This window comes from Filicampus tigris, chromosome 2 (genome assembly GCF_054856515.1).
Source record: "Filicampus tigris isolate MCC_2025a chromosome 2, RoL_Ftig_1.0, whole genome shotgun sequence".
In the NCBI taxonomy this organism is placed as follows: domain Eukaryota; kingdom Metazoa; phylum Chordata; class Actinopteri; order Syngnathiformes; family Syngnathidae; genus Filicampus; species Filicampus tigris.
The window spans coordinates 20,532,013-20,551,820 of NC_141218.1; the positions used below are offsets into that span (position 1 = coordinate 20,532,013).

Consider the following 19,808-nt stretch of genomic DNA (forward strand, 5'->3'; position numbering starts at 1 on the left):
GTTGCAAGCAGTAGCTTTATTACAAGCCATCCTGTTGAATTTCAGAGGCTCCCCAGTGAGTCGCGAGAGCGAGGTTCTCGTTGACTTACATCCTCCCCACCGTCCCCTATTGTTGGCGCCATTACTAATGCCTTCTATTGTTGAGGTTTTCAGGGGCACAACCTCACATCGGGCTACTTATTCTTCATGAGGTCACCACATGTATTCCCCAAGGTCTTTCTTGGACTCCTCAAAGAATTGTATGGTGGGGCTGGGCTGCAGTGGGAAGGCAAGTGAGAATGCAACTTTTCAAAAGCACTGCAAGTGTGTGTGTGTGTGCGGGGGGTGGGGGTGTGGGGGGTATGGGGGGTGCACGGGATGTCGGGGGTCCTCTATCGCAACTTGTTAACTCCAGAAGTGCCAGTTTGATGTGTTTTTTTTTGTTTGTTTTTTAAATCATAAATCGATAAGTAACTCGTTTTTAAAACAAGGAAAACACAAGAGTGCCCATAACATGTGTTATATTTTTTTTTCCCGTGGTTTGAGTTCGACTCCTGCGACTTGCACATGTAATACATTTTTGCCACAGAGAATTGAGGGCAGCATGGATGGATGGATGAACATGCAGTATGTACTGCCACAGTATGCACAGTATTTATTACTTTAGAAATTTAATTTTATAGTAGTAAAGAGAAATGCTGAGAACCATTGCCATCTGGAATTACAGTGCGTCCACATGATAAAAACTTAAAATGGGAATTTTGTTTTTGTTTTTTTTGCTTTAAAAAAGTTTCAGATATAGATGTCATTGTCAAAACAGTTCCTGTCTACTCAGATTAAAAGAAAAAAAACGCAGTGAAGCATGCACACAAAGCCAAGAGTTGGTGATATTACTCACCAACTTGTCTTCTGAAATCTTTCGGCCTTGGACCATAACAAAATCTCTCGGACACATGTGAGAACATTTGTTATTCTCCAATGAAACCTGGGTTGAACGTTTTGGCCCAAATTCCCTAAAGTATGTTTTGTGTAACATTTAAAGACCACCATGCCTACAGTTAAGCATAGTGGCGGCAGCATCATTTTTTAGGGATGATTTTGTTCAGCTGGAAGTGCAGTCTCAGACAAGCTGGAAAGAATTATGAACAGTTCGAAATAGCTACAATGGTATTTAAAACAGTCATGCTTCTGCTACAAAGCAAGAATAATGCCAGGAAAGGCCTACTAAAGGCCTACTCTCTTTGTCAGCCTTCTTTCTCCTACTCATGTTCATTAGTTGTCATGGCAAGGCAAATCGCATTGGCATGACCGCCATTGCGAGTTGGGGTGAGCAATGGCTCTTTGGCATGAGCCAAGACAGCGCCCCAAAAAATTGCTGCTCTGAACAGGGCTGTTTAGAGAAGCTGATGAGTGTACTGTAATTGTTGACTCTTAGATTATTTTGATCAAAGTACATCAAATACATTATATTAAGGCACCTGTTTAAAATTGTGAGAAAATGTGAAAAATTGTGCTTCAATACTCACCATATGTGTTCTGCATTATGACAGATTGGATTACATTTTAAATGGAGTAAATCATGTTGCATTGTAATTGGAGTAAATCGTATCACAGCAGAGTATCTTAGTCGTCGTCGTTTGGAATAATGGAAAGGGAGCAGAATTCAAACCTTCAATACTCCCTCACAGACTGAGCTGCTGCCGCCCCCAACTTCATCTGAAAAACAGACTAAAATGTTTAAATGACACAGTTCTCAGCAGGAGGATCCAGATGCAATACCGTGTCTTGTCTTGTACCAAATTACATAAACAGCCTACAAGTGAGCTAGTGAAGATGAATTTGTGCTGATGCAGCTTTAAGCCACCGTGGCCGGAGTGAAGTTGTTCCCTTACAACACAATTCCATGATTTCCCTTTTGTGTCATGGAAAAAAACCCTGTTTTGTACAATTTGGACAACTAAGGCGAAACAACAAGCATGTCCAATTTCTTCCACCAGCTGCACTCGAAGCATACACACACACACACACACACACACACACACACAAACACATACACATACACAAACACCTGTAGTTGAAGCAAAGCTCCGGGCAATCCATTCACTTTTGTTCAGCGATTTAAATAACATAGAGAACAATAAGTTGCACACTTTCAACACACACACTGCTCTAGTTTCTGCATATCCTAATCTCTTATTCTTCTATGCAGAGGAGTGAAACCCATTCAACGCTCTTTCTCTTTGTCACAGCCTCTTTTAAAGACTACAATAGCAGTTATTTACAGAACTGTTGTATGGTTTGATTTTACATGTAAATACGTTGCTGTTTGCATTTAGTGTTTTTCATTACTTCACTCAAGAGAATGCTATCTTTACATGTGATCATTTAAACTCTGCCTAGTGCAGTGTTTGTTGTAATAGCGTATGATAGTCAGACTTGAAGATACATTTTAATGAGCAACAATTTCTTTGTCCATTTTTCAGTGGCAAATGTGTCCTGAAAACAGTTTTGTTAATCAACATCCGATAACAAATGCTACGGAGGGGGGCTTAGGTCAGTGGTCAAGTCATTACTAGCTATACATCTCATTGCATTCACTGCAGTGTCAATCCTACACATTTTAAATGCTATTTTACCCCAAATGGCCAAAGTTAGTGAGATAAAACTGGTACAATTTTATGTCCATGTTTCTCAAAATTTCCAAATATCTCTCTGCTTTAAAGCAAGAAAGATGCTCAAGATAGATTGAGTGAAATGCATTTTTGTGCATGCATTTTTGTGGATTTTGTGCGATAAGATCCGAGTGAGATAAGATGCAATGCAGCATCAGTATCATAATAGTAACCATTTTTCACAGTTTTTAAATCTTACTGAGAACCCTGCTTGTTTTAAATATGTGATCACAAATGAGGTTTGTGGTGGTTGAAATCATATTCTTCTACTTCTGCTGCTCAAATAATGATGAATTTAAATTAAGGATGTGAAGCAGATATTGGTCTCTCTCACTCTTGTCAAGATAAGTCGTGACGCCTACTAAATACGCATCGGATGTTTTGTTCCCAAAAAGCTCTCATGTTGTATAACGGAAATGGAAAATCACAGGCAAAATAATAAGCTGATATTCATGACAGTGACATTGGTCTTCCTTATTCAATATTTTTTTTAATTTATTTTTTACTGTCTTCCTTTCATCTTGCAACTGTCTGTATCGCTTTGTTTCCTCTGTCAGCTGGAAAATACAATTTGTTATTTATTAACCACCGTAGGGGTGCTTTTCTTTCTGCTATGAGGCAAGCACAAACTGGTGCCCGTAGACCGGGATAGATGCTTGGAACAGAAAAAAAAAAAAGGTTTGTCAATTGCACAGACACGATGATGATATGGGAAGAAAAATAAAGCTTCAACTGGAAACCAAGGACACAATCAGAACATTTTTGGGTTGACTTCCACTTTAAGTAAAACCCCAAATTCACGATTGTTCTATAGAATTTTCAGTAGGATAGACGCTTGTGTTTTTTCAATACTTTTAAATATTTTTGTTTTGTATATTTGGGAGTGGACGGCACGGTGGTCGACTGGTTAGCACGTCCGCCTCACAGTTCAGAGATCGATCCCGGCTCCGGCCTCCCTGTGTGGAGTTTGCATGTTGCATGTTCTCCCCGTGCCTGCGTGGGTTTTCTCCGGGTACTCCGGTTTCCTCCAACATTCCAAAAACATGCATGGTTAGTTGATTGGACTCTCTAAATTGCCCCTAGGTGTGATTGTAAGTGCGGATGTTTGTCTCTGTGTGCCCTGCGATTGGCTGGCAACCAATTCAGGGTGTCCCCCGCCTACTGGGATAGGCTCCAGCACGCCCCGCAACCCTTGTGAGGATAAGCGGTGTCGATAATGGGTGGATGGATATTTGGGAGTTTTTTTCTCCCCTATCTTCATGGAAAACGCTTATTGAGTGTTATCAATGTTTTATAAAGAATTCGTTTTTTCCAATGCATTTAATGGGCTTCGATTATACACAGAATTTCCTATCCGTTTATCAAGGTTAGATTGCCTAAGTGCATGCATACACACGGTTTAATAAGCATGCATATTTTTGGCCACGTGCCATTTTTGACATTAGTACATACGTACACTTTTAGTTAAAATCCTGTGGACTGTTTGATAAGGAAGGACCCTGAACTATAAAGATCATCTTCGAAGATTATGGAGGTGTACTGAATGTTCTGTTCGAGTGCATATCCACCAGTGCTCTTTTTCTCTTCGACAAGAAGCAAAATAAGGGCGAAGTCGCCCTGAATTTGTATTCACTGATTTGCTTGGTTGAACAGGCGACTGCACAGCTCTCTCATTGACTCTCTCCACAAGAAATTCAATTGAACACATTGAATAGGCAGGACGACTGCTGATGAGGGCCAGCTACAGCCAACGCTGTCATACAAAAAAAAAAGAACTTGCCTTGTGATGACCTTGAGCTCATCATCATTCACTATATTAGCTACGTGCCACTGTGTGGAGCTTTACTGGCTTAGCAGAAGCTTTTTTTTTTTTTTTTTAACTCCGACACAATAGTGAATGGAATAATTTGCATGGCAATGAAAAATATGAACCGTTAGATTGATTCATGCAATAATTTGTGCAATAAATTATTCATGCTCCAAGTTCGATGTTTTTTTTTTGTTTTTCTTTTTCAACATTTGGGATATTTAAATATTTTATCTTGTCTGCTGCTGGCTTCGAGCTTGTTTATTTTAAGCTTTTATAGACAGGCTCAGATTGCAAGAGCAACATTTTTTTGTATTAATGTGACTATGTCAGTGAAGTTATCATCCACATTAATATATTCACAATATATTGAAACCTCCAAACTCAAACTAATTTTGCAATTTAAGTCAAGTCAATTTCGAATTACATTGAAATAATGTTACCCAAGCAAACTCCCTTGATCATAAAGCTTTAGTATCATAGTACCAAAGTATCATACCATTAACTGTCATGTAAGTGGGAAAAATATTTTAACTCCATAAAAAGACTTTGTAACAATTATATGTGTACTCGCCCACTTCTTTGGAGGGAAAACTAAAGAGGAAATGTTTTGTTTACATTCCATTCTTATTTTTATTGTTGACTTGTTGAGTAAGTCATATTATAGTGAGCAGCCTGCACAGAGGGCATGTGCTGAGAAAAAACACAATTTTGGGAGGGAAATGTACAATTTCATCAAAAACAGGCTTCCAAGATGACATTCTTCCTTCCTTATTACCAAAATTGTACTAAAAATCGTGGACAGACTTCTCCAGGTTTTATTTTGAAAAGCTATTATCGTGACATGCTAACAATGTGAAAATGTTAGTGCCAGGACGAGACCAGTTGAGAAGCCTATAGTGTAGGACCCAAACCAACCATCAAAACCACAAATGTCAAACACAAAGCCCGGTGATAAGATCCGTCCCACTGCTTCACTTTAAGTGGCCCGCGAAGGCAAATCATGTGCATTGACTTCGCTTTCAATAATTTAAGAATAAATCTTTCAATAAGCATTTTTTCGTCAACAGTCCCCCTTTTAAAATAAACTGAAAAATAACCAAAGAAACCTTTTTTTACTAGCTTTTGATTTCAAAATTAGTTATTCATCAATTTGTTGTGTATATGTGATAATATGAGGTGATCTTGACATTTTCTGTATGTGGGTTCACATTCATAATGGCCGTCTGAGAGAAACTATAACGACAATGTGGCCCGGGACAAAAATAAGTTTGACACCACTGATCTAATCTTCAAATGTTTGCTTTGTCAAAGATACACGCACATTTAAATCCGTTTGGAATTTGCTTTTGCAATGCACTATATGTTTTTCTTTGCGTCTCACTTCTTTTTTTCCTTTCGGCTTTTCCCTTCAATGGTCGCCACAGCGAATCAAGGCTGTTTGTTTCAGGCACTGTCTTTAAAAAAAAAAAAAAGTTAAATAGTGCACTGCCAAGGCTCTTTGTTTCAGGTACTGTCTTTTTATTTATTTATTTTTTTTTTTTAATAGTGCACCGCCACCCCAACCTTAACAAAGATTCCACCAGTTGCCAATGACTACTGTATCCTAACAGACAACAAAATGATACACTGTGATATCGACATTTTTCAAGTGCAATGCTTCACTGTTTTTCTAGAAGAAAGGGAGCAAAGAGCATGTACCTGCATCAGGGTGAAATAAATCAACGGTGGGTCCAATCATCACCAGTCCCATAATATACGCCCATAGGGAGCTGTGGTGAGATCCAGGGCTTCTGTTGACAAAAACAAGATTTCAAAGGCCACACTCCCTTATTTCTTGTTACTATCAGCCAATTTATCCTCCCGAAAGTGGTGTGTGTGTGTGGGGGGGGGGGGGGGGGGGGGGGAACGCCCCATATCCGGCATCCGATGTCCGAGCAAGGTGGCTGAGGTCAGGCTAGCGGCCCGAGGGGTCCCAGTAGGCTCGTCTGACCCATCTCAGACAAAGCTGCTTTATGTGCCGTGTTATCAGGGCATCACTAATGATTATGATATGATCTGTCCAGCATCAGGTCTAATTAAGCACTGCTGGGGGAATGTGGTGGTGGAGGCTGCTGCTGCTCCCCCATTCCAGCGAGGCCTTGGCGGCCTAGTGTGAATGAAGACTATTGTCTGAGTAACTCATTTCACTGGTGATCAAAGATCCTTTGTGGTCGCCACAAAAGGAAGTGGTCAGTGACCAGGACAGGCAGATATGTAGCTGTGGTTGGGAGATGGAGAGCGTAATCAGTCTTCTTACTGATAGCAATGAGCAAGCCACTTCTCATTGTGACAAAGACTAACCTTTTCAATACAAAACAAAGCTCAGACAAAAGGCAATTCTTCTCGTGTGGAAAGTCTTGCCTGTCGGATAGGAAGAATCCATCCCCAAGAATCTTCATAATTTCTACCAACTTTCTCTTCCATCGCCTAATAAGTCATCCTGAGTCATCTTTTCCAACCACACAGACTGGAGCAACGCTAGAGGAGTGCTAAAGTGTTGTAATCACTTACTGGTTCAGACTCGACTGGGTCTCAGTGTAGGATCTGTGCAGTTGGAGTGTGAGGACTCATGCAAGGCCAGGATGTCTCTCAGGAGACGCTTTGACTCCTATCCAGAAGGGATGATAATTGCTTCGCATAAAGGTGTGGAAATATGAGGGCTGAAGAAAACTAATTTACAGTGTCTTTTGAGCTATTGCAGATATCATTATAACTATTAAGCCTGTGTAAGTTGCTGGTTAATTTGCTATGGTAGATAGTTTTATGCTCTATTGTACCACGTTAAATCAGCTCAGTCAGGTTACTGGATAGTGTAGATAGATACTGTAGGTTGCTGGTTACAAGCTAGATAGCTATGTGTGTATTTGTTTTTCTTAGCTAGCAAGACAATTAGCTGAGTGCTTTATTACTCCATTGGATATTAGTGTTGATAGGTTTGTGATTTTGTTGTCTTGTAGGGAATTTGTTTTAATTCCCAGAATGATAGCTGTTGCTATCTTTCTTTTCACACCAGAAAATAACTAACGTTTGGTTTTAAATTTCTTTGTTTTTAAAGCGGAAGTCAACCCAAACATATTTTTTTCAAGAATATGTTCACAGCAGGCCCACTCATTGAAACACGTCATTCTGATTAATTTTGCGTTTGTGGAATATTCAGTTAAGCAGAAAAATGCACTTGTTTTTAGCCAGCTCTGGGGGTGGCCATTTTGTCTTCTTTCGACTGAAAATGACATCACAACTGCTCACAATGACCAATCACATCTCAGATTCAGAAAACAGGTCAGCCGTGATTGTCCTGCTATACTGTATCTGTTTACTGTATCAGTGGTAATTGAACAAATATAATGAACCAAATGGAAAAAGCGCTCAGATTTTCCTTTAATTTATTCTTAACACATTGACTGCCATTGACGAATTTACTTGTCTTTTCACAGTCCAGCCATTCAATCCCAGGAACGTATTTATAATTTTTTTTTTACATTTTTTCAAATGATAGCATAACAGAAGGTCTGAAATTGACTGGCAGTGAATTAGTTAATAGTAAATCCTTAGCGGGTTTATGAGGGACAAGAAAACTCGTTTTTACAAAGGCTCTTAAATTCTGAGCCTTTTCATATCGTGCTAAGATGGCAGCGGTATCTCTTTCAAGTCGCCGGGCGGACTCTACTTCTGAGGTGAGTCGGGTTGCTGGTTAATCGTTTAATGTGCGGGGCTGAAAGAGTCTTCAAAGAAATGGTTGATGTGCTTAAAAGTGGAAGAATCTCACATCCGCTCAGGATTTAGAGCTCGCCAGTAAATCTCCACTAATTAATACTCTTCAGTATTTTTTGTGATATGGGCTGAAAGGACAAGGAATTGGATGAGTTTGGGGAGGAGAAACTTTTGATATCCAAAACTGAGTATGGTAAAATGCATGAATTTGAGTTTTCTTTGACTAACCGTACCAATGGCTTTCTTTGACCAATGGTTAATAAGCAGTGCACCGTGTGTCAAACATGCTGTTCCTTAAATCTGCAGGGAACGGCCACCAGTATTGAAAAGAAGTTGCTGTTTTCTATGAGGAAGGAGCAGCTGCAAGGTCCTTTGAAAGAATGAGGTCACCAAAGAGGCAGAGATCAGTGATTTGAGTAAGGGGGGTTGGTTGAGTTTTTAGTATGTGGAGTCTAATTCAAAAGAATTTTCATTCTATTATGTATTGAAGGAATGCCAGGCTGCTGCAGGCCCCGCTTGTGCTTGCCCTGGTCGTAAATAAATCACCCTAATTGTTCTCTGATTCCCCCTCTTAACATGTGATAATTGAAACATTAATAGGACGTTAATAGGATGTGTGTCCCGGTAACCTTTGATATAAATCTCGCCGTAATGGGGGGAATATTCTCCATGACCATTGTGAATCCGAAGCGATTAAAGGTGCTCAAAGAAGCACCGTTTTGCGGGGGCTTCATAAGATGAACACAGAACTTCTCCAAGGTGGGAAGATTGCGGTGTGTTTAGAGAAAACCACAAAATTAAAAAATATAAATGTAAACACATTTTTAAAAATGTGAAAATTTTTTACCACTTCTAAAAAGATTTGCAAATGTTGACGACAAGGTACGGAAAGAAAGTGTCATGATAAATGTGTCACAGCAAATAATTAAATGAAAATAAATAAAATTTAAAAAACTCTTTATGACACCACGTTTCAATTCAGTACACCTAATTTCTATTGGCACAACTTTCCTTCATAAAAGTACTTAGCATTAGATCACACCTTCTATTGGCAACAACACAATTGTCTGAGAAGAAAACTGTTTTAATATAACAAGTGCCAATTAGATGAGTTATTTTATGCTTCATAATTCCATTTGTACATTGTTTTCTAGTGTGTAAAAGGTTAATTTGTATTTTAACAATGTCAATTTTGTTATGTTTTGTACATTTTTTTGGGGGTGGGGTTCCCTGTTTTTTTTTTTTAAGATACTTATAGGCCACCATGTTGACACAAATGATTCCTCACAAGTTGAAAACACATTCACTTTTTCTCATAAAAGTTAAGACATAAGATGCCCAGACAAGTGTATAGGGGAGTTGAAATGTATAAAAATATGTCGACTCACCCAAATATTACGTGTAGTTGTTTGATAGTGTGTTAGTTTGTCAATAGGATTGAACCATTTGCATTCTAGGCCAGGTGCAGTTTCCATTGAGCGCACAATGATGGAAGAATAATACACACAACCGGTACATTTTTTGTTGTTGTTGTTTCTACAATAATTTCAAATGTTGCCTAACCAGTTCCCTGAAGCACAGAGTGGCCAATTGCAGGGTGGCACAGATGTTCTTTTCAATCATACATTTTACATTTTAAATGTTTTTCAAAATATTTTCATTTATTTAAAAGTAAGTAGGGCATAAATATTGTGTTTGAAGGAAAACCCCAAAACTAATCCCAGATAAAAGCAGGCTCTGGCTAAACTTATGTGGTGTGAAGCTCTCCAAAAACAATACCTAGGCACCACAGGCATACCTTGGTCTGCTTCAAGGTTAAAAATAAATCAATGCTTTTGCAGTAACTGTAAAAAAAAAAAAATGCTGTTGTTAGCTTCCTAACCAAAATGCTATGGTTAAGTTGCTTAATCGAGGCCTTGTCACCATTTGTCTCTACCAAGCAGAGCGAGCTAAGCTAATGCGACAAGCTACATGCTGCTGTTGCAATATTTGGTTTGAATGACTGTAATAGAACACTGAAAGCTAGCCAGCTTTGATTTTTTAACATTGCTTCAATCATTTGGTGGTTTACTATATGTTAAGTACCATACCTTTTTTCTTTTTCCTATCCCTCCATTTTTTTAACAGCGCTAGTCATCGTTAAGGTCATCGGTAGTTAGGGTTGCCAACTGTCCCGTATTAGCCGGGACGTCCCTTATTTTGGGCTGATTTGGTTTGTCCCATACGGGACCTTAAATGTCCCGTATATTGACTATCAACTCTTGCAAATACAGAAAACTGCAATCTACCGATCCTGTAATATAAGATGCTTTTAGTAAACCTTAGTATGGCGATCGATTATCAATATAACGATGGATACAGATGGGTTGGCAGCTCAAAGTCTTGTACTTGTACCGGTATACTTGCTCGAACATACATTGCTGGTTCTTAAACAGTGATAGCACATTACAGCGCTCCTAATGGAGACTCTCGTTACTACACATGACCGATCCTAGATCAGATAATGCGCCAAACTCAGAACAAGCGGCAATCACTCCACCTGTCATGTAAGGACTTCTCTCTGGCTGCGCAAAATGGCAGAAGACTACTTGAGTCAGTCAAAAGCAGCCAGAAATTTCCATGGAAAAAATACATTTGGTGAGTTACACTCCTCCTTTACATTTCAGATTTATTACACCTGTTTTATGATGAAAAGAGCCAAATTGTGGTTTCATTTGAGGTGACATATCACCGCTGTCCTGTGAAAAACACTGTCCAATTTTTTTCATTTTTTTCTTATTTTTTCTTATCGTGAATGTGGTTTCAGCATTAACGTGAAAATTAGAAAAAAATTCCAAAATTCATACATCATGCTCACACCACCGTGGCACCATGCACCTGTCCCTTATTTAGGAGTGAGAAAGTTGGCAACCCTATCGGTAGTGGATGCTATCCCAGCCAACCGACTTGGATGAGAGGTTGTGAACACCCTTGACTGGTTGCCGGTTAATCGTAGGGCCCATAGAGACAATCATTCACACTCACATTCATGGACAGAGGCTTGTGATGTGACAGTTCATCATGACTGTTAGGGGATGTCCACTGCCCTCTGCGATGTCCCTTTCCCCCCAAAGTTGATGACTTCTCCAGTGGAAGAATCTTGTCTTATGCACTAACAGTAACTTAATGGGGGGTGGGTGGGGGGGGGGGGGTCTGTGTGTGCAAGTTCGTTTATCCAGCCAATGATAATGACTTTTTGGGGGCGCGGGGGGTTGGGGGGGTGGTCGGTGGTGGTGGGGGGGAGGGCGGGGTGCGGGGGGTGGGGTCATTTTGCCCTTTAGCAGGAGTCAGGGCTATATATTAGTTTGCTCTGTCTACTTGGGAGTCTAAGCCCTCCAGTGGTAATTCATCTGTGTGGTCCAATGCTGCCTGCAACTTAGCTGGGAGAAACAAGATCCTGCTTATGGATTTAATGACCACGTTATGGCAAGAGGGCTTTCAGACCAGCTTTCATGTTGGCTCCACCAGAGGCTATAGAGGCAATGGCAAATTAATTATAGAAATGAAGACAGCCTCTTATCAGACAAGGCAGCTGCACGTTTCCTGTTGCTCATTCTCCTCCTGCATCCACTCCCAAGCACTGGAATCTGCTTCTTCATATATATCCTTCATAAACTCACTCGCTCACTAACTGTGTGTGTGGGAGAGAGGTGAAACTCAGAGCATTTATTGAGTGGGAGCATTATAGAAAAGGTAGCAGACTTCTCCACCCTTCCACTCAAAGTCAACAAATAAATCAATAGTGTACACGAGTCATTAATGACATCATACTGCTGGCTGAGAAGGAGCATCAGACTCAACGCAACACAGGCTGTGTAGTTTTTGTCACCGAAATGGCACCTTGTGACCCACTCTGGGAAATAAAAAGAACACTTCCCACCAGAAATAGACACATGCAAGCAAACGCCTCACTTGTTGGAAATTTCCCCCAAAGGTTCGCTAAGGAAATAATGGGAAATGGCAACAGTGAGTGCTGTGAATATTAATGGTGAGTTGTGGAGCTAGTGCCTACTCCAACTGGTAATTGTATTATAACAAAGAGAATGGTCAATCTCACCGCTATTTTCAAGGTGGCATACGTTCACACCATGCTACGAATTGTCAATAAATTGTGCCAGGATAATATGAGTTCAATTTCAGTACTTGTTTAGTTGGAACCTGAACGTACAAAATATGGAAAGGTTGATTAGCATATATATATATATATATATATATATATATATATATATATATATATATATATGTGTGTGTGCCCAACATATTTTGATGGACAACCGTCCCTCCAGTGTCTATTCTATGGTGCATTTGCCCACTGGCGAATGTAGTCGTGTAGCGAGAGGAGCTAGCCTGGTCAAGCCACAAGAATAGTAGTTGTTCATACACTACACAATGCGCCGCAAGAGTCAACTTCAAAATAAAAATGCAAAAAGTAGGACTGTACATGGATATTAATGTCTTGCTTAGCTTTTATTTTTTGGGGCCCTCTGAAACAATCCTTGTGGTGCTGGGACTGACGAAAATGCAAGGTGGGAAGAGCTTTTAAAGGGCGAGGACGGACGGACCGGTAAAATGCCCATATATATTGTGTTTTATAACTTTAAGTGACCATATTTATAACTTCACAATTACCAGGGGATAAAATATTGTAACTTGTCATAAAAATGTATGACCATTCAATTGAATGGCAGTGATCCTCGCCTTTCAATATATGTACACTTTCCTCATGATTATCGGCCACTTCCCATTTCTGTAGCAACACACATCTTCGTTGGCTGCCACTAACATTTTGTGCATCCAAAAAAGAGTCTTATTGTATGAAAAGCCTCAAAACGTGATCCAGGCTAGTATAGTTCATGTCACTTTGAGTTCACACATTACATCGACAGGAAATGCATCGGTGCATACACAATCATCATCTTGTGCAAGAGTGAGTGATTAACTGTTTGTCTTTTTTCAAGGCACACAACACATTTGTCCATTTTCTGAACTACTTATCCACACAAAGGTTTTATAAGGACAAATTGTTACAGAACAACACACATGTTGATGTTTTTGTTGTTGTTGTTGTTGTTGTTTTTTCATCATTTTGCCCTGATTGTGTTTTATTATATTTTACTACAAATAACAACCTGCACAGTTAGCAAATATATTTGTTTTGTGTGATCCTGGATATCATTCCCATTATTTCCTATGGGGACACTCATGTCTATATACATCCATCCATTAATTAATTATCTGTACCCCTTGTACGTCCCCCTTGTACTCACTGGGGCAGTGGTCCCCAAATCCGGTCGTCGTAAACCCCTATCCAGCCTCTTTTATATGTAACCCTGTTCCAACACACCTGATTCAAATGATCAGGATCATTATCAGGCTTGTGAGAAGCTTTCTGATGAACTGATCATGGGTGGATGTGGATCCCTGCCTTCAGAAATGTGAAGCTGATGTGCTCATGCATCCCTGTGTCATGTATAAAAACAAACCTAAATGTATTGTGTTAGCCTTGGAGTGGCCCCTGTAGACCCAACACATCTTAGACCTAAGCCTTTATAAAAAACAACCCTGTTCTTACTTTCATATGGATCTTACAGTAATTCCCCAAAAGAAGATAGAAAACAAAACAGACACAAATAAAAAAGGCCCAATCTTTTTTTTTTTTGGGGTGCAGGGACTACAAAGCTGTCATGATGTAAACTTAAATGACAAGTTGTGTTGAATATTTGTGTACATTTAGTTGTGAGTAAAATGTAGGCCTACAGTAGGTCCAGCGTTGTTGCGATACTTGAACCATAACACAAAGAAACTTAGAGAGTTGTCAAAGTGAGATTCTTGAGCCTTCATCCTTCATCCTCACCATTTGGGTTCCTTTTATCACAGTTTGTTGGTGACGCAGAATCAATGCATTTCTCTAGTAACACCACCAAATTTGACTGTAAGATGCTTCCACGATCATCTCCCTTGATGTAAATCAAAAGTGATTTCAAAAACCCTTACTCAGTGGCTTGACACTCAGACATTGTTTCCACGTGATCGAATTCAGTTTTGGACTTGTGTGTCCAGGAAAGATCAGGCAACAACACATTTAATAGTTTAATTATAAGCTGCTGTATACATTCAGTGATTATTCTGATGTTCATTTTGCCAGAAGCCAAGGGTGAGACCAGCAAAACATTCAGTTACAAGATCTAGATTTTTTTTGTATGCAGTCTGTCCATTTTCATTCACACGATCCACATTGTACATATTTTACTGCAAAGCAACATAAAACCACATTGCTGATGTGCCCTGGTCTTTGTCATGTCAGACACAAGTCTGCCGCATGTAGGGGCTGGGGGTCCTGTTTAAACCACTCTGATCAAAACTTTGTGTCGGATCAACACATGTGTGACAAAAGTGCTGGGTGAGCCCAAACTCTCAGTGAAAGATTTGAACATATAAAACTTTTTTTGGCCCAGTATGATGCCAGATGGAACCCCAGTTATCAGTTTGCCTTTAAGATTACACATCTTATTTTTGCATTGTTATTCTTTTGGTTTCTTTTGCTATCTCACTCTAATGCTCATTGGACGGACACACTAATGTTGGTGCTGAAATCGCTTTTTTTTTGTCTTTTTTTCTTTTTTTTCCTTTTTTTACAGTTTGTAGTTGTCAACACAGAAACTTGATGGCACAAGAACTGACCAATAAGAAACTCTTTACAACAAGGTAGACTGCAAGTCAACAGTTGCCAGGGGTAACACAGTCAAAGAAAAATAATAATCCAACTTCATTTTGAAAATTATAAACAAAAAACTGTTTCAATATAAAAGCAAAAGACAAAAACAAACAAAAGCAAGTTAATTTCAAGTATAACTTACTCATAGAATAACTACACAGCATTAAATATTCTCATTATACATTTTTAAATTATCTATAAAATATATTTTGGCATGTTTTTTTCACCCTATTTTTGTGTTTGTGTTACAAACGCTACTGTAATTTCAGTTGAACACCAATGTTTATTTTTATTTATATTTTTTTAATCTGTTGAAACAAAACATTAAAGGGATTGTCACATAACAACAGGTTAATAAAAATGATAATAGTAAACTCTATACAGAGTTCCACATAGCAAGACAAGAGTGACGATCCCTTCTATCCTAGCCCCATAGTCAAAAGTCAGAAAAAAGTACAAGACTCCACGGAGCACAGGATCCTAACTTGTGCTCTGCTGGCTACAATCAAGGTTGGGCGTCACATAAGTGACGTCATAAAACCGGATGTGAACACATGGCTCTGTCTGTTCCGCTTCCAGTTTTTTGTTTTTTTTCCCCCGGAGTGGCTCGGGCAGATAGCCACAGTTCACTTAGCTCCATCTGTGACAGAGTATAAATACTGTAAAGAGCTCACAGTTTGGTGCCGCCGGCGTGTCCTCGCAGATGCAGCAAAAGCTTCTCAGAGTAGTGGGGATGGCTGCAAACGGGTCAGATTGGTCATCATTTTACATCTCCCCCGAATGCACAAGTACATTTTGAGATGAGTCCTATGTGTCTTATGTATTACATTGACGGAGCTCACTATACAAAGGAACAAAGAGCAGATTTTGGCAGTTTGAAACAAACTGCGAAAACCAAAGAAGGCAAATATTGAATTGTGATACAAAAAGTCGTTGAAAAGGCATAACTGTACTCGGGTGTCGGCACCTCGGGTGTCCAATGTGTCCCGCTTTGGAGTGAGAGCTGGAGTGCTCCGCTAGCCAAGTCCGTGCAGTCAACAGTAACCTGCCTGTCCACTCACTGTTTATAGGAAAAACAAAACAGAATAATAAGAAAGCAAACAAGGAGAAAGTACTGCGACTACCACGAAGCCACATCCACTATCTTGGCATGAGCACATAACTAGCTGCAGCACACTCTTGAATATTGCATACTGCAAATGGGTGTGCCTGGTCAAGTTCCACGGCCGGACTCGTGTGTGTATGCACAGCTATTGCAGGATATACTGTATATTTATATATGGTACGTGACGTTCACGCTGCATGAGCTGTAAGCGCGTGGCAGAGAAGCTCGCTAAAGCACAATGTCCTTCAAGCGCTTGCTGCTGGGGGACTCTTTGTCACGGCCGTCGTGCAGAAGCGTGTTGAACTCCCGAACCGACGGCTCACTGTCTTTGCCCTCCGGTTGCCGAAGCAGACTGTGGTTGGCGATGCGCTCTGCGTCGCGGCATTTCAGTGTGTTGTAGGCAGACGAGGGCTTGGACAGAGGGCTCTTCAGGTGCACGGGGGAAGTGATGGGACTGGCTGCCTCTCGCCCGTTGCCGGCTTCGCGCACGGCACCGCCGTTGGCCTTGGGGCTGCACACCTGAGACTCGTGAGTCCGCTTTCCCTTTATGTCAGCTCGCTCCACGTCCTCGGGCCCGCCGTCCTTGCCGAAGGTGGCAAAAGTCCTCTTAGTGGTGCCGTCCTCGTAGTGGGGTACATCCACTGTGGTGGCCTCGATTGACAGAGCGATGACGTTGCGGGCGTGCTCGGGCGACTTGACGCGTGCCGGCAGAGGGACGCGAGGCATCCAACAGCGGTCGGAGTGTCCAAGGATGCGGCACTCGTCTTGGCAGTGGAAGCCTTCAGCGGGCTCTCCAGCTGCAAATACACAGGAGAATTGATTGTTAGAATTGCTAACGCTTTATGTAAATCACTGTAAAAAAATATTGTAATTTAGTAAGAAATTATGAAAAAAAAAAGCTATGATATTGTGTCTTCAGGCAAAATGATCACAGAGTCTTTTCTCTAGAATGCCAACACATTTCATGAATATAACAAACGCTATACCTCTCTACAATTTCAAAGCAATATCATTTGCATATATATATATATATATATATATATATATATATATATATATATATATATATATATATATATATATATATATACATACAGAGGCTGGATTTAGCATCTGGACAGTCCAGTATATAGTCCAGGATACTGTATTGACTCTGGGAAAATCTAAAACCCACTATATGAAATGGATATTTTGAGTATTTGCCTCCAAGTGTGATAATTCTCCATGTCACAGCTGTTATAGCAAATAATGGTTTGATTATAAAAAATTTACTTGCTAAGTCAAATTATTTTCAAGTATCTGAAGCCTTGAGTCCTTCAATTTCCTTCGGTAACAAGTCAAGTTTCTAGTAATTTCAGTACAGTATTTGTACTCCTACGTTCTGGTTCAATACATGCTCGCAAACAATTTAGAAGGAAATGATACAAAATATGTATGATGCTTTGAAAATACCAACTCACACAACAAACATATCATAAAAGGCACACAATTTCAAAGTGGTTGTTATTTTCCTATGAATTCAAAGTTTTTCAAGTAACAAGTCATGTTTCTCTCAAATACAGTGCATTTTTTGGTGTCAAGTCTACTACATTCTTGTGAAAATGAACCCATCCAAGTTCAGTATAATCTTTTAGAAGGTTTTACATTATCACTAACTCATATAATGGATGGATGGATGGGCTTCATAAAAGACAGAAAACTACAATATTTTCCTACCAGACACTATAATCTTTCAAAACACACACACAGAAATAGCTCTACATGAACAAAAACAGTGCTTCAGTATCATGTTCACAACAAGACTATTTTCAAGCACATGGACATTAATCTTAAAACACAGAGGAAAAAATGCAGTATAATAATTATAAATTCTTGTCAGAAATAACCTATTCCGACTTTAGGGCTCAATGTCAGAATCAGTTGCTGCTGCAAATGCTGATTAATTTTGTTTGTTTTAATTTAAAGTATATCCAACTTGAGATGCATCATCACTTTCGAGTGGATTTTGCATACTGTTAATCAAACGTCTTTTAGTACCTTTTTAGTACATTTTTTTTTTTTGTGGGGTGGCAACACTAGACCAGCAGAGAGCCCTTGAAGAAGTGCGATCAAATATCTCACAGAGACACCAAACAGGTTCCGGTGTTGACGCCCCGGTTCCTCCCTTTCTCTGCGCCTGTCATTTGGCACCGACTCATAAATATGTAATGATGTTTTACTCTGTAGTGAATATGAGATTTGTCTGCAGTCTGTACAGACACACTTTCTCATTCTGTTTATCTTTAAAAAAGATCTTCAGCACAAAGGTGTCATGCTCTCCCGCCGTCTGCAGACTAAATTACCTCATAGGATTGATTACAAAACGTTGGCCGCAGCACGCCTTTTAAAGATGATTGAGCCCTATAATAGATGACAATACTCTCCAGTGGGCTGCTGTGGGCCGTCCTGCCACACAGATATGCGCTGACACATTTTTGCGCTCCAATCTGCTCATTGAGCATGAGCCAACCTCCATTTCAAGAGGCCCAAGGTGACAAGGCAGGATCTCAGAGGGGGGGTTGTTTGCAATCGACCCAAATGCATACGCTTACATCTGGCAACCGCAGTCTGACAGATCACCTAATTAAAATCATTAATGATCTGTTTTTCTTCCTTCGTTCGTTCCTTGCACCTCAGCGGAGGCTCTGGGGATCGATAATTGAAAATTGGAGATGTGGCTGTGACAGTGTGCGAGAGACCTCCCGCTTACCTTACTGTCCAATCAAACTGACAACGTGGGAATGTGCAAGCAAATTCTATATCAGTAGAAATGTCACTTTTGAAGTGATTAAGTTACCACCACCATGAAAGATAATCACGAGTGACCATTGTCCAAAGGATGACATACAGTACTTAGATGCTGTCATCTTTATGTCAGGAATGCAGCAGGCCTATAACATTTTACAAACAAGTATGATTTCATACTCACTTCAACCTAAAAAATATTGCGGAATAAGAAAATTAAATCTATTTTTCACAACTTGCACTCTTACATTTGCATGGATGCTGATTGGAGCCGCTGCAGTGGTGGCAATCAAGCAGACTAAGGGCACGAAGCTGGGGTTGTTGTTTCGAGATGAGGGATCCAATCAGAACATAAAAACGTAATCACAGGCAAAAGTCTCTCCAGTGTAGCTTGAGTTACAATAGTGGTTGATTCATAAAACAGTAGATCATTCAGAGTCTTTTATTGGCTACCTGACTCAAAAAGGGTGCACTACTCCTAGGACGGAGGTTTTCTTGGACGGTTAGCGCTTTGTCGATGGGAAAGTCCAGTTACCTACAATGCAGGTGTTAAAAGGTAAAACATATCGTAGTGGGAGCAAAAGTAGACTCAATCCGCCAATGTAAACTGGATATTGCCAGGCTCTTCGGATGTTGCTGGTACAGCACGTGAATATACTAAATTTGCTGGATAGTTGTCTTCGTCAACACAAGGTTCTTGATCGTGTCTTAAGTTCAGCATGACCTGAAATACTGAGTAAACTAAAAGCCACTACCATCCAATGTCTGCTGTGTTTTTGACCTCATACAAATAGTAAGGGGTGGATGGCATGAATGGGAAATGACATGCTGATATAGCCAGAGCTAGACATTTTACAAAAATTTCCCGGTCCGTTTATCGCCTTCAGCCTGCAGCCGTGGTACCCTTCTTCCGTCCGTCCATCCACCTTTTCTGCCAAATAGTAATCGCCTATG

General features: G+C 40.1%; 1 protein-coding gene across 3 annotated transcripts in view; it reads right to left on the reverse strand.

Annotated features, from left to right (window-relative positions):
• Positions 1 to 14,327: 14,327 nt before the first annotated feature.
• pcdh19 (protocadherin 19) overlaps positions 14,328 to 19,808 on the reverse strand; it is a 69,139-nt gene continuing 63,658 nt past the window's right edge. For all 3 annotated transcript variants that reach the window (XM_086024302.1, XM_086024303.1, XM_086024301.1), the window contains exon 5: positions 14,328 to 16,867. In XM_086024302.1, the coding sequence (XP_085880428.1) occupies positions 16,299 to 16,867 (569 nt within the window). In that variant the 3' untranslated portion in view covers positions 14,328 to 16,298. The remainder of the gene's footprint in view (positions 16,868 to 19,808) is intronic.